The 14014-nt window shown below is 38.8% G+C and overlaps 1 protein-coding gene across 1 annotated transcript in view; it reads right to left on the bottom strand.

Moving 5' to 3' along the window:
* LOC132985407 (adhesion G protein-coupled receptor F5-like) overlaps positions 1-14014 on the bottom strand; it is a 41200-nt gene that overhangs the window by 14342 nt on the left and 12844 nt on the right. Inside the window, exons 12-22 of the mRNA XM_061052756.1 lie at positions 13232-13246; positions 12142-12294; positions 11842-12012; positions 11690-11734; positions 11468-11533; positions 5308-5382; positions 5076-5135; positions 4522-4674; positions 4222-4392; positions 1787-1834; positions 1356-1409 (exon numbers count right to left, since the gene is read on the bottom strand). Of these exons, the coding sequence (XP_060908739.1) occupies positions 1356-1409; positions 1787-1834; positions 4222-4392; positions 4522-4674; positions 5076-5135; positions 5308-5382; positions 11468-11533; positions 11690-11734; positions 11842-12012; positions 12142-12294; positions 13232-13246 (1011 nt within the window). The remainder of the gene's footprint in view (positions 1-1355; positions 1410-1786; positions 1835-4221; positions 4393-4521; positions 4675-5075; positions 5136-5307; positions 5383-11467; positions 11534-11689; positions 11735-11841; positions 12013-12141; positions 12295-13231; positions 13247-14014) is intronic.

Here is a 14014-nt window from a genome sequence, read left to right as displayed (position 1 = left end):
CATACACCGCCACCGAAGCAGCGGGAGCAATTAGGGGTTAAGTGTCTTGCCCAAGGACACATCGGACATGTTGCCCAGCTGGGGATCAAATCCTCGACCTTCCGGTTGAGAGGCAACGACTCTACCAACTGACCCACAGCCACCCTGAACCCCTCTCAGATCATGACCATCATTGGTGTGGCATTGGACACCAAAACCATGAGGGCACGTCCATCCCCTAATCATGTGTGCAACGTTCTGCCCCTCCTTCCTCTCTTTCAAAGGGTCAGGTCACTGCCCTTTGTCAGGTTCCTGCGTCTCTTGGGCAAGCCAACATCTGTCTCAGCCGTTGTTCTGTTGGACTTACTGTCGCTCTGACCCCTGCAGAGGTGGCTAATCAGCTTACAATTGGATGCCAAGTGGCACAGACATCGGAAGCTCAGCGTGCAACAGCAGTGACTCCTTGCCCTGGTCCCATGGAGGGACAAGTCCAGGGGCGTCCCTATGGGCTCTTGGCTATACCGGCAAGACACCTGACCCTCAGGATGGGATGCAGTGTGGCAGGACAGGATAGCTCAGGGACAGTGGTCTGGGCGAGACCGCACAGAACACATCAATGTGCTCGAGATGTGAGCATTGCACCTAGCTCTCCAGCACTTTCTGCCGTACCTGAGAGGAAGGCATGTGCTCATAAGGTCAGACAAAACCGTCTTTCATATCAACCATCAGGACGGCACCAAGTTTGCACGGCTGATGCAGGTGTCCAAGGACCTCCTGAATTGGGCAGCCTCCTGTCTGGCCAGCCTGTAGGCAATATATTTGCTGGGAGCCTCCAACCAGCGGTGGTGCACACAATCTGGGGCCTTTTCAGCCAAGCAGAGATGGATCTCTTTGCCTCAGATCCGTCGAACCCACTGCCCCTCTGGTTCTCCCTGAGGGAGACGACCAGCCCTCTGGACCAGGATGTGGTGGGCCTTCTGTATGCCTTTCCACAGCTTCCTCTGATTTGTCCAACACTTCAGAGAGTGCTTTAGGAGTGTCACAGGATAACAAATGTGCCGTTGCCTCATGGGCATTGCTGAGCACATGCTCCAGGTACTACAGGGTGAATGTTGCCAATCCCAATCCACTGGGGGTGTACCTCCTGCTGGATTCCTCGTGACTTTGCTGGTATAAGTCATTCAGTGCTTTAAGCACTGCTATCTGGAGATCAGCAGGGATGAAATAGGTAGGTATGACTTCCCTGTTTCAGTTGTTGGTGTAGAGGTTGAATCTGGAAACACACACACACTAATGAACCTAATATTGACTAACACTTGCATGTAAATTTCAACCAGAGGGCTGTTATTTTGTTCCTTATTTCTAAAGTAACATACCATTACTAGTAGTCATTGGTGACACTGTCGGTGTTGTGGCTATAGGTGACGAACCTGCAGAGACAATTTGAGGACAAAAGAAATCAGTTGAAATAACTGCTAGGCTATCAGCACCGCCCTGTCTCTGATTTTTTTTCTCCCCAATGTCGATATCGGTATCCCCCCTAAAGGTCATATATCGGTTGGGTCCTAGCATTAAGTACAGTAAGTAATTGTAATTGCTTGAAAATGAAATGAATCTAAAGTGATTGTCTGCTGAAAAGAAGCCACACTCTATTGATGTTAAAAATACTTCAGCCAAGTGCCGTTTGAATGCTTGTTGTAATAATTAGATTTAGATATCTATTTATTGAATGAAACAAAATAAGAAGTTTCAGTTTAGAACAATGACTGTATTTCCTAAGTGTTTGAATATTGGTTGTATGACTTACCTGTTTCAGTCATTGGTGTAGAAGTCGTCTGCACAACTGCAGTTGAATCTGGAAAGACAAATAAGTTGTTTTAATTTTCACACTGACAGTGACTTAGTGGTGAAATTAAAACACACACATACACACACACACACACACACACACACACACACACACACACACACACACACACACACACACACACACACACACTCACTAATGAACCTAATATTGATGAACACTTTCATGTTAATTTCAACCAGAGGGCTGTTATTTCGTCTCTTATTTCTAAAATAACATATCGTTTCTAGTAGTTGTGGGTGACACTGTCTGTGTTGTGGTGGTCAAAGGTGTTGTGGCTGTAGGTGACAAACCTGCTAAGAACATTTTCACAAACATAAATGTTAATGCTAACAATAGAAACTGGAATGATTAATGCTATGATGACTTAGTGAAAAGTTTCATGAAATATCACTGCAGGAGTTTGTCCCATGATTTTAATAAAAACATGTTGGTTATTTAAATGACAGCCAAAAGACCTTCATCTTGAAATGGTCATCATATGACCTTGTCAGTTCTCATTGACAGAGAAATTAAGTCAAGTGCAGAAAATGTAGTTCATTTCCTTAATGTTGTATATTTATAGACTATTAAAGAATATTTTTACCCTCTTCACCTGGCTGTTTTAAATGTTGTCTCTACACGTCTTGTGTGCACATCTGTTTTGACATTGTTTGTTGAATCTGGAAATGTAGATGTACTATCATCACTGAAACCTGTTTAGTGATGAACTGTAGAAACAAATTGAGGGTAATTTGGATAATGAAAGAAAGTTTATGTATGAATGATTCTTTTCAGGGCCTTACTTTCTTCTATCTTGGCATGTGGCTCGATGAGGAACTCACTTTTAAGTTCCATGTAAAAACTCTTGTCTCCCAGTTGCGAGAGAAAGTTTTCTTTTTGCACAGAAACAAATCAAGTTTTCCCTCATCGTGCAGAAAAAGAATCATTGAAGCTGTGTTCTTGTCAGTGATGGATTACAGCGATGTCATTTATAGACATGCTGCAGCTTCAACTCTGAAGCCTCTGGACGCCGTATATCACTCCGCCCTCAGGTTTATAACTGGTGATCGATTTGACACTCATCACTGTGATCTGTATGAGAGGGTCGGTAACAAACACTGGTTTTTATATATCTTTAAGGCTCCTATTGGAAAACTTCCACCTTACATCACAGACCTGTTGGAGTGGAATACGGGCGCTAACATGACCCGTTCTTCTGATTGGCTTGTTCTTAAAGTCCCTCGAGCTTTTACTGAACTCGATAAATCGGCATTCTCTTTTGTTGATCAAAACTCGAGGAACGCCCTCTAGCAAACTCTAAAGATTGGAGTTCTTCCCTCTCTTCCAGAGTTCAGGAATTTGATTTCGAACCACTTTGTGTCAAATTGTAACTGTTTTAAATGATCTCAGTGGTTTTTGTCACTAATTCTGAGTGTTTGTTGTGTTTTTTGCTGGTTTTACTGTGCTTGTAATCTCAACGGAATTGGAAATGAGGGAAACCTCAGTGTCCTTTCGAGAATAAATAAAGGCTTGAAATCAAATCAAATGAAAATCTTCGACATTACAGGGAGAATACAGATAGGGCGGTAGTTGCTAACCAAATCAGAGTCACATGTTTTAAAGATTGGTGTCATGACTGCCTTTTTCAAGTTATTTGGAAATGTACAAGTTCTAATTGATAAATTAATGAGATGAGTCAGAGGTGTAATCCGTATAGAGCTATATTTTTTTAATGAATTGAGCATCCAAATTACAAACGACTTTAGCCTTAGGATTTGATAGTTTCTTGATTACTTCTGCACATTTTTTTTCACTTACCTCTTTTATACAAAAGGATTCGGATGATGCTATAGACTCTATGTTATTTGTGGTTTTTGAGTAGTCAAAATTATTTGTTAATTCCTCAACTGATTTAGTGATTTAGTGTGTTGTCACAGTTTCACTACAGATGAGTTCACATCTGTCATAATAAGTGATGATGAGTCTGGAATAAACAAACTACAAGAAAAATCCTGGTACCATTAATTGTTGGTGACATGGTCAGCACTGTTGTGTTCAGATGTGTTGAAGCACTCGGCGTTGAATCTGCAAAGAACATTTTTATCAACATATGTTAAAATGAATGATAAAGAAAATAATAATACATTCTAGGAAGCCACTACAAAGTGGCAAATTCCCAGTACAGTGTGCTGTAAAGTAAGTAGTGTGTGATTTCAGACACAGCCTTAGTCTCAGTCCTACTTGTAGGTGATGGAGAGGATGTTGCATTAGGACACCATGTGAAGCCTGTCAGGGGGAAAAGAAGGTAAAGTACATGAACTGCTATAAGAGAACAGGTTTGAAAGAAAAACATCTCTGTCTGATGATTTCCTCGTCACGTTCAAATAGCTTACTGTGTAGATCAATAGACTTGCAATATCTTCCATCAGGGGGAATGGCATTGATGCATCCACATGTGTTATCAGTGATGTTGTCACATGATCCATACAGCAGACACTGGTCACATGACCAACGATGCCCATCCTCACATCTGCACTGAATACCATTGCTGCTTGCAGAGCAAACTGGAGATCAACACATTGTCAAAGTGTCATTCTCCAGTCTCATTCTTCAGGATCATGATGTAAATGTCCTTCACATATGTATGATGCTTATCATCAAATAAATCAAATAACAGAAGCCATTAGCTCTACCTGTAGAAATGTTGACATCAGAGATTTGTATTTGCTCATTGATGCTGAGAGGGTAGCTGATGTTTCTTAGAATAGTCCTCAGCTGATATACTTCTGTGACATCTGACATGTTCAACTCAACAGAAATCAGGTATTCATTCACAACAGGAAGAGCTGCAGAGACAATTTGAGGACAAAATAAATCAGTTGAAATAACTGCTAGGCTATCAGCACCGCCCTGTTTCTAATTTTTTTTCTCCCCAATGTCGATATCGGTATCAGCCCCAAAGGTCCTATATCGGTTGGGTCCTATCATTAAGTACAGTAAGTAATTGTAATTGCTTTAAAAACAAATTCATCTAAAGTGATTGTCTGCTGAAAAAAAGCCACACTCTATTGATGTTAAAAATACTTCAGCCAAGTGCAGTTTGAATGAGTGTTGTAATATTTAGATTTAGATATCGATTTATTGAATGAAATAAAATAAGAAGTTCCAGTTCAGAACAATGACTGTATTTCGTAAGTGTTTAAATGTTTTTATACTTTTAAGAAATACATTTACAGGTATGACTTACCTGTCTCAGTCATTGGTGTAGAAGTTGTGTGCACAACTGTTGTAACAACTGCAGTCGAATCTGGAATGACAAATACGTTGTTTTAATTTTCACACTGACAGTGGTGAAATTAAAACACACACACACACACACACACACACACACACACACACACACACACACAAATGAACACTTTCATGTAAATTTCAACCAGAGGGCTGTTATTTCGTCTCTTATTTCTAAAATAACATACCGTTTCTAGTAGTTGTGGGTGACACTGTCTGTGTTGTGGTGGTCAAAGGTGTTGTGGCTGTAGGTGACAAACCTGCTAAGAACATTTTCACAAACATAAATGTTAATGCTAACAATAGAAACTGGAATGATTAATGCTACGATGACTTACTGAAAAGTTTCAGGAAATATCACTGCAGGAGTTTGTCCCATGATTTTAATGCAAACACGTTGGTTATTTAAATGACAGCCAAAAGACCTTCATCTTGAAATGGTCATCATATGACCTTGTCAGTTGTCTTTGACAGAGAAATTAAGTCAAGTGCAGAAAATGTAGTTCATTTCCTTAATGTTGTATATTTATAGACTATTAAAGAATATTTTTACCCTCTTCACCTGGCTGTTTTAAATGTTGTCTCTGCACGTCTTGTGTGCACATCTGTTTTGACATTGTTTGTTGAATCTGGAAATGTAGATGTACTATCATCTTCTATGTCATACTGAGACTGAAACCTATTTAGTGATAAAGTATAGAAAAACATTGAGGTTAATTTGGATAATGAAAGAATGTATATGTATGAATGATTCTTCTATGTTGAAGTGAATTCATTTATTTAAGGGCAGTGCAATTTCACATAGTTTCAATACAAAGCATGAAACTGATGTGCTGCATAAAGAGTATACAGCTACTGCTAATTTCCAAGTCGTGTCCCCAGTTGGGCCTTTTTGTAAACAAACAGATTAAAATGTACAACATTCGGTTACATAAAACCCCATAACACTATATGAGGATACATCAAAATACATGTACAACAATACAAATGCTATAAATCAGTTTAAAATACAGTTTTAAGATACTGTTTAAAAGTGGGTACAGCTCTGGTTTGCTTTTAGCCAGCATTTCACCTTTTTTGTATACCATTTTAAGTCTGAAAATGTCAGTGTGTTAAGCTAGGTCATGCTAAATCTGAATTTTTGTTCATTAATAGAGGTGTCCCACAAGGTTCAGTCCTGGGTCCCATGCTCTTCACTGTTTATGTTACAACCCAGTCTCATATCAAAATGTGTAATACCTACGTTGGTCCACAGCGCAAAACGTAGTAGTTTCACAATAAGGGCTCTAAAATTGTGACAGGCCTACGTTTCCTTTTGTCTATTCTTTTGTATAGGCATACCTCAGGCCACGTGACTGCCCAGTTTTCCCCTGGCGAAAAAAAAAAACATGGCGGACATCCCGTCTATTTTCGGTGGAAAATGCAATATTTTAAGATAGTTTGAGGCTTAAGTGTCATTTTGATAACCTTTCTGGCGACAAATGTACATTGTATCTTCATAATCTTCATTCGGTTTATGTTTATGATCTTTAGTTTGTTCGTTTCTACGAAGATTCTTTCAGGTCTCGCTAGAGAAACGTTGGACTGTTACGTTTTCTACTGTTGCTATGGTGGTTGCTATGGACGCTATCAACAACGAACCGGAAGGAAGTGGACGTTCGGTTCGCGGCTCTTAAAATGGGTTACATCAGACCCTAGACATCAAACTAAACTCCTATGCAATAAATAATGATTTCTGTTACATTTTTATGGATGTCTTACATTACAACCAAATTTAATAAAACGATTGGAACAGATCGATGCATATTAGCAACATTATAAACTATAACATGTAACAATACATAAAGACAATACTGTACAGTTTATGTGATTTATATGATTTCATAATTTTATTTCACAAAATAATCCTGACGGATTAGATTAATACCAGAAAATGCAATCAATAAAGTAAACGGCCGGCGATAAGAACTACAAACGGGCGCATGACACTGACATCAAATAATGACGTATTGATAATCGTCACTTGTGAGCGACCTCTTTATTAGATCTTTCAGGGGGTATTTACTGATGTTTTTTAAGGTTGGTTGCAAAAACACATCTTAAATCTGTGTTAACCAAAGATCCCATTCCAGGAATCTAAGCAAAAACCCATTCAAAAAGTCCATTATGCTATGGTCTGCCAGTGTGCTGCTGACATGCGCAATCGTGCAGTCACGCCCACTGTCGGTTTAAAGGCCAAGGGCCCCCCCTCCCCCCTCTCCCTCCTCTCTGTAGACTCAAATTTTAAATCCCTTTTTCATACACTTATGTTTGACCTAGCACCCCCAAATTTCACCTGTTGTTCGTGAGATTGGGAACTGTCACCAAAACAAAAATCAACTTCCTAGGTCTCTTCTAAGAGATTTTGTGAGCCCACAAGTCACTTAAGGCCCCACTCTCAATTTGCCAAACCTTTCAACAATTCAAACACTTTTATCAAAACATCAAAAAAGGGTGTTAAAAAGTGTGAAAATGTTCCAAAAGACAGAGGGTCATTCTCTACTATATGCTGTATGCTTCATGAACAAGACTGATGTTAAAAACTCATTTTAAAGGTGCTTAAAAGAGTTAATTTGACTATTTGAGGCCTAGCAGAGACATGAAGCCTTTTGACCTGTTCAACCCTGTTGCTCTATGAAAGACATTAAACTGAATATTAAAACAATGAATGATGACAAATTAGATTAACTCTTCTATAATGAAAGAAGGATAAAAAAAGTACCAAGATGAATTAATATGGAAAAGAGCATAAGAGATTTTTACTTTTAGCCATAATTCTAAACCAAGCACTTAAGGCTGTCCTCCAAGCATATAGTTCCCCAGATTTTATGATATACTTAAACCAAAACAAACAAACAAACAAACAAACAAAATAAAAAAATAAAAATAAAAAAAATAAACATTTTATGTACTGGGCTTTGAAAGAGCTCTATGAAAGTATGACTGCAAGACCCCATGCCTCTGAAATGAGAATATTTAAGTTTTTGGCTTAGAGCTGAACAACATACATCGTTGGAAAGGTCTCATCCTGGAGAGTAACATATGTGAAGATGAGGTTTCAACATGACCCCTGTTTTGAAATAATGCCCTTTGAACCTTGACCCAAGGGCATGTTTGAAGGCTTATACCTCAGCAACAAAAGGGGCTACAGACATGGGAATAACTGTTTTAGAGAGGTCTTGGAACAAAGTACCATGTGAGGGTAGTCAGCTCACCAAAACAACAGGGGGAGCTGCTATATATGTTTAAAATACATTTTAACAAATGTATCAATTATTTTTTAAATATCTGATAACATAAATGTGTTAACCATCCAATTAAACTCCCCTGTGTACCCTCAATTAAATATATATTACTTCTTAGTGGGAAACACTGAGATTTGTCTAAAAGACTACAATTCCTCAGAGTCAAGTCATACAGCTTAATACTGAATGGCGCCATAATTGTAGTCTTTTCCGTTTCCAAAAAAAGGTTGTAACTAGGATTATAAAAGGCTTACAAAAGATATATTCACTGAATATGTCACAGATCTCGTGTGGCCGAAGTATTTATTGCATAGTACATATATGATCTATGTTAAAATAAAGTACATGTATCAGTTCATTTCGGATATTTTGACTGTTATTCTAGAAACGGGAATTTTGGTAGTTATGTCTGGCGTTGTGCACAGAGGGAACATAATTAGGGTTGTAAAAAATGTATATCTACCCACTATATCAAATATTTACTAAAGCCGAATGGGTTTTGTAAAATAATCTAGACTATATATATTGTAAAAAAAAGTGATCAAATCAAACCTGTTTTAAAAGATAGTATTAATCTGTCAGGATTATTTAGTTAAATAAAATCATATAAATCACACATGAACTGTACAGTATTGTCTTTATGTATCAAGGATTGTTACATGTTATAGTTTATAATGTTGCTAATATGCATCGATCTGTTCCAATCGTTTTATTAAATTTGGTTGTAATGCAAGACATCCATAAAAATGTAACAGAAATCATTATTTATTGCATAGGAGTTTAGTTTGATGTCTAGGGTCTGACGTAACCCGTTTTAAGAGCCGTGAACCGAACGTCCACTTCCTTCCGGTTCGTTGTTGATAGCGTCCATAGCAACCACCATAGCAACAGTAGAAAACGTAACAGTCCAACGTTTTTTCTGGCGAGACCTGAAAGACTGAATAAACGATATCATTCGCAATGGATTGTGGGATGGGTAGTTCCTTGACTCCGGACGAAAATGATGTACACAGTCTTGAACCTACACCTTTGTTTCTGTTTTTAACGCCGTTTTGGTGCTGAATTGAATGTACTATAGTCACGAGTGTTGGGGTAGCTTGTTGTCTTGTTCCCAGGCGCCAATCTCTTGATATAAGGATTTTGTGAAAAATCAATGGAGGATTTGAATGGGAAAATTTAATTCCGGAACCAGAGCAGCCGAAAAAAGAGCCGCGAACCGAACATCCACTTCCTTCCGGTTCGTTGTTGATAGCGTCCATAGCTACCACCATAGCAACAGTAGAAAACGTAACAGTCCAACGTTTTCCTAGCGAGACCTGAAAGAATCTTCGTAGAAACGAACAAACTAAAGATCATAAACATAAACCGAATGAAGATTATGAAGATACAATGTACATTTGTCTTCAGAAAGGTTATCAAAATGACACTTAAGCCTCAAACTATCTTAAAATATTGCATTTTCCACCGAAAATAGAAGTGATGTCCGCCATGTTTTTTTTTTGCCAGGGGAAAACTGGGCAGTCACGTGGCCTGAGGTATGCCTATACAAAAGAATAGGCAAAAGGAAATGTAGGCATGTCACAATTTTAGAGCCCTTATTGTGAAACTACAACGTTTTGCGCTGTGGACCAACGTAGGTATTACACATTTTGACATGAGACTGGGTTGTTATGTTAATGACATTGTTTCTTCTTTGAATGGTTGTCATTCCCATTTCTATGCAGACGACACTATTTTGTATTGTACTGCAGATTCTGTACAGTTAGCTGCCAAGAACTTGCAACTTGCTTTTAACTCTGTTGAAGAATATCTCATTAGCCAAAAACTGCTACTTAATGAAAACAAAATGTATGCTATTCTCAAGAGCCAAAAATATTGATTACGAGAGTGTACGCATATCTTCTTTAAATGGCTCAGACATCGAGAGAGTAAATGAGTATAAATATCTTGACATGTGGCTCGATGAGGAACTCACTTTTAAGTTCCATGTAAAAACTCTTGTCTCCAAGTTGCGAGAGAAAGTTTTCTTTTTGCACAGAAACAAATCAAGTTTTCCCTTATCGTGCAGAAAAAGAATCACTGAAGCTGTGTTCTTGTCAGTGATGGATTACAGCGATGTCATTTATAGACATGCTGCAGCTTCAACTCTGAAGCCTCTGGACGCCGTATATCACTCCGCCCTCAGGTTTATAACAGCTGATCTATTTGACACTCATCACTGTGATCTGTATGAGAGGGTCGGTAACAAACACTGGTTTTTATATATCTTTAAGGCTCCTATTGGAAAACTTCCACCTTACATCACAGACCTGTTGGAGTGGAATACGGGCGCTAACATGACCCGTTCTTCTGATTGGCTTGTTCTTAAAGTCTCTCGAGCTTTTACTGAACTCGATAAATCGGCATTCTCTTTTGTTGATCAAAACTCGAGGAACGCCCTCTAGCAAACTCTAAAGATTGGAGTTCTTCCCTCTCTTCCAGAGTTCAGGAATTTGATTTCGAACTACTTTGTGTCAAATTGTAACTGTTTTAAATGATCTCAGTGGTTTTTGTCACTAATTCTGAGTGTTTGTTGTGTTTTTTGCTGGTTTTACTGTGCTTGTAATCTCAACAGCATTGGAAATGAGGGAAACCTCATTTTGTTGCTAGTTGCTAACCAAATCAGAGTCACATGTTTTAAAGAGCCTCATGGTCTATTTCAAGTTATTTGGAAATGTACAACTTCTATTTGATAAATTAATGAGATGAGTCAGAGGTGTAATCCGTATAGAGCTATATTTTTTTAATGAATTGAGCATCCAAATTATAAACGACTTTAGCCTTAGGATTTGATAGTTTCTTGATTACTTCTGCACATTTTTTTTCACTTACCTCTTTTATACAAAAGGATTCGGATGATGCTATAGACTCTGTGTAATTTGTGGTTGTTGAGCAGTCAAAATTAATTGTTAACTGATTTAGTGATTTAGTGTGTTGTCACAGTTTCATTACAGATGAGTTCACATCTGTCATAATAAGTGATGATGAGTCTGGAATAAACAAACTACAAGAAAAATCCTGGTACCATTAATTGTTGGTGACATGGTCAGCACTGTTGTGTTCAGATGTGTTGAAGCACTCGGCGTTGAATCTGCAAAGAACATTTTTATCAACATATGTTAAAATGAATGATAAAGAAAATAATAATACATTCTAGGAAGCCACTACAAAGTGGCAAATTCCCAGTACAGTGTGCTGTAAAGTAAGTAGTGTGTGATTTCAGACACAGCCTTAGTCTCAGTCCTACTTGTAGGTGATGGAGAGGATGTTGCATTAGGACACCATGTGAAGCCTGTCAGGGGGAAAAGAAGGTAAAGTACATGAACTGCTATAAGAGAACAGGTTTGAAAGAAAAACATCTCTGTCTGATGATTTCCTCGTCATGTTCAAATAGCTTACTGTGTAGATCAACAGACTTGCAATATCTTCCATCAGGGGGAATGGCATTGATGCATCCACATGTGTTATCAGTGATGTTGTCACATGATCCATACAGCAGACACTGGTCACATGACCAACGATGCCCATCCTCACATCTGCACTGAATACCATTGCTGCTTGCAGAGCAAACTGGAGATCAACACATTGTCAAAGTGTCATTCTCCAGTCTCATTCTTCAGGATCATGATGTAAATGTCCTTCACATATGTATGATGCTTATCATCAAATAAATCAAATAACAGAAGCTATTAGCTCTACCTGTAGAAATGTTGACATCAGAGATTTGTATTTGCTCATTGATGCTGAGAGGGTAGCTGATGTTTCTCAGAATAGTCCTCAGCTGATATACTTCTGTGACATCTGACATGTTCAACTCAACAGAAATCAGGTATTCATTCACAACAGGAAGAGCTGCAGAGACAATTTGAGGACAAAAGAAATCAGTTGAAATAACTGCTAGGCTATCAGCACCGCCCTGTTTCTAATTTTTTTTCTCCCCAATGTCGATATCGGTATCAGCCCCAAAGGTCCTATATCGGTTGGGTCCTATCATTAAGTACAGTAAGTAATTGTAATTGCTTTAAAATGAAATGAATCTAAAGTGATTGTCTACTGAAAAGAAGCCACACTCCATGTGCAGTTTGAATGAGTGTTGTAATATTTAGATTTAGATATCTATTTATTGAATGAAATAAAATAAGAAGTTCCAGTTCAGAACAATGACTGTATTTCGTAAGTGTTTAAATGTTTTTATACTTTTAAGAAATACATTTACAGGTATGACTTACCTGTCTCAGTCATTGGTGTAGAAGTTGTGTGCACAACTATTGTATCTGGAATGACAAATACATTGTTTTAATTTTCACACTGACAGTGACTAAGTGGTGAAATTAAAACACACACACAAACACACACACACACACACACACACACACACACACACACACACACACACACACACAATAATGAACCTAATATTGATGAACACTTTCATGTAAATTTCAACCAGAGGGCTGTCATGTCGTCTCTTATTTCTAAAATAACTAGTAGTTGTGGGTGACACTGTTGTTGTTGTTGTTGTGGTGGTCAAAGGTGTTGTGGCTGTAGGTGACGAACCTGCTAAGAACATTTTCACAAACATAAATGTTAATGTCATGGCCTTTCTATACCATGACCCGCAATTTACACATACTCCGTGCGTGCCGTGGTCCGTCAGTGCCACGGTTTTGCTCCGTCGGACGGCTCGCGCCCTCTCACACTGGATCCGTTTCTGGAACGTCAGTGCACCCATGACACATCACAGGAGAACTACAAGATCCCACGGGAATAAAGAGAAAAACATGCAAACAACATGTTGCTTTGTCTTTCTGAGGATGAATTGTTGTTAATTCGGTTCCTGTTTTGACGTAATGTTGATAAAGTGATGAACAATACGATCGCGAGTCCGTATATTGTGTTTTATTTTGAAATTGACTGGATGCTCTGTGCGTTTCCTTGTCTGACTTCCTGTCCGGGCTGTCATATTCTGTCCAGCTTGACGCGTGCCTCCAGCGCACTCCGGCAAAAAAAGACTTGCTGCGTATTTGAAACGGAGTAAAGCGTAGTGCCGTCGGTGGCACGGGCCGGAGACGGACCGCAGCGCGCCCTGTGTGAACACAATGATTGACTAGAGTGGAAGCTAAGTAGTAACACAGAGTATAAACGCAGATTTGGTGTCTTTCATCCACATGAGCCAAAAATAAACTTTCTGCCTTTTCTCGGCCAAGAAGGCACCAACTTCAAAATTTATTACATATTTCTACTACATATATAACCCAATGTCAATACAGATTCATGTTTCAACGGGTGAAGTATCCCTTAAAGGACAACGCAACCTTTCGGTCTGAGAGTCTTCTCTGAGTATGTTTGATTGTTTGGCTAGCTGGATAAACTGCTTCAAGCACGAAGAGGGAGGCCAGTATAGTGAAAGGATATCTTCTCAACGCTTCTGCAAATAAGGATAGCCTCTGTGGTTTACAGTCCAAACTTCTCCAGTCTGCAATTAACATGGAAGAAACAATCCAGGCAGCAGTTCACTATGAGAAAGAAATGGAAGATTTAGAGGTTCGATCTGTGTGTTCTCGTTCATCAC

The sequence above is a fragment of the Labrus mixtus genome, chromosome 12 (genome assembly GCF_963584025.1).
Source record: "Labrus mixtus chromosome 12, fLabMix1.1, whole genome shotgun sequence".
NCBI classification, from domain to species: Eukaryota; Metazoa; Chordata; class Actinopteri; order Labriformes; family Labridae; genus Labrus; species Labrus mixtus.
The sequence above is the reverse complement of the archived record's forward strand: the minus strand, read 5'-3'. Positions and strand labels throughout refer to the sequence as shown.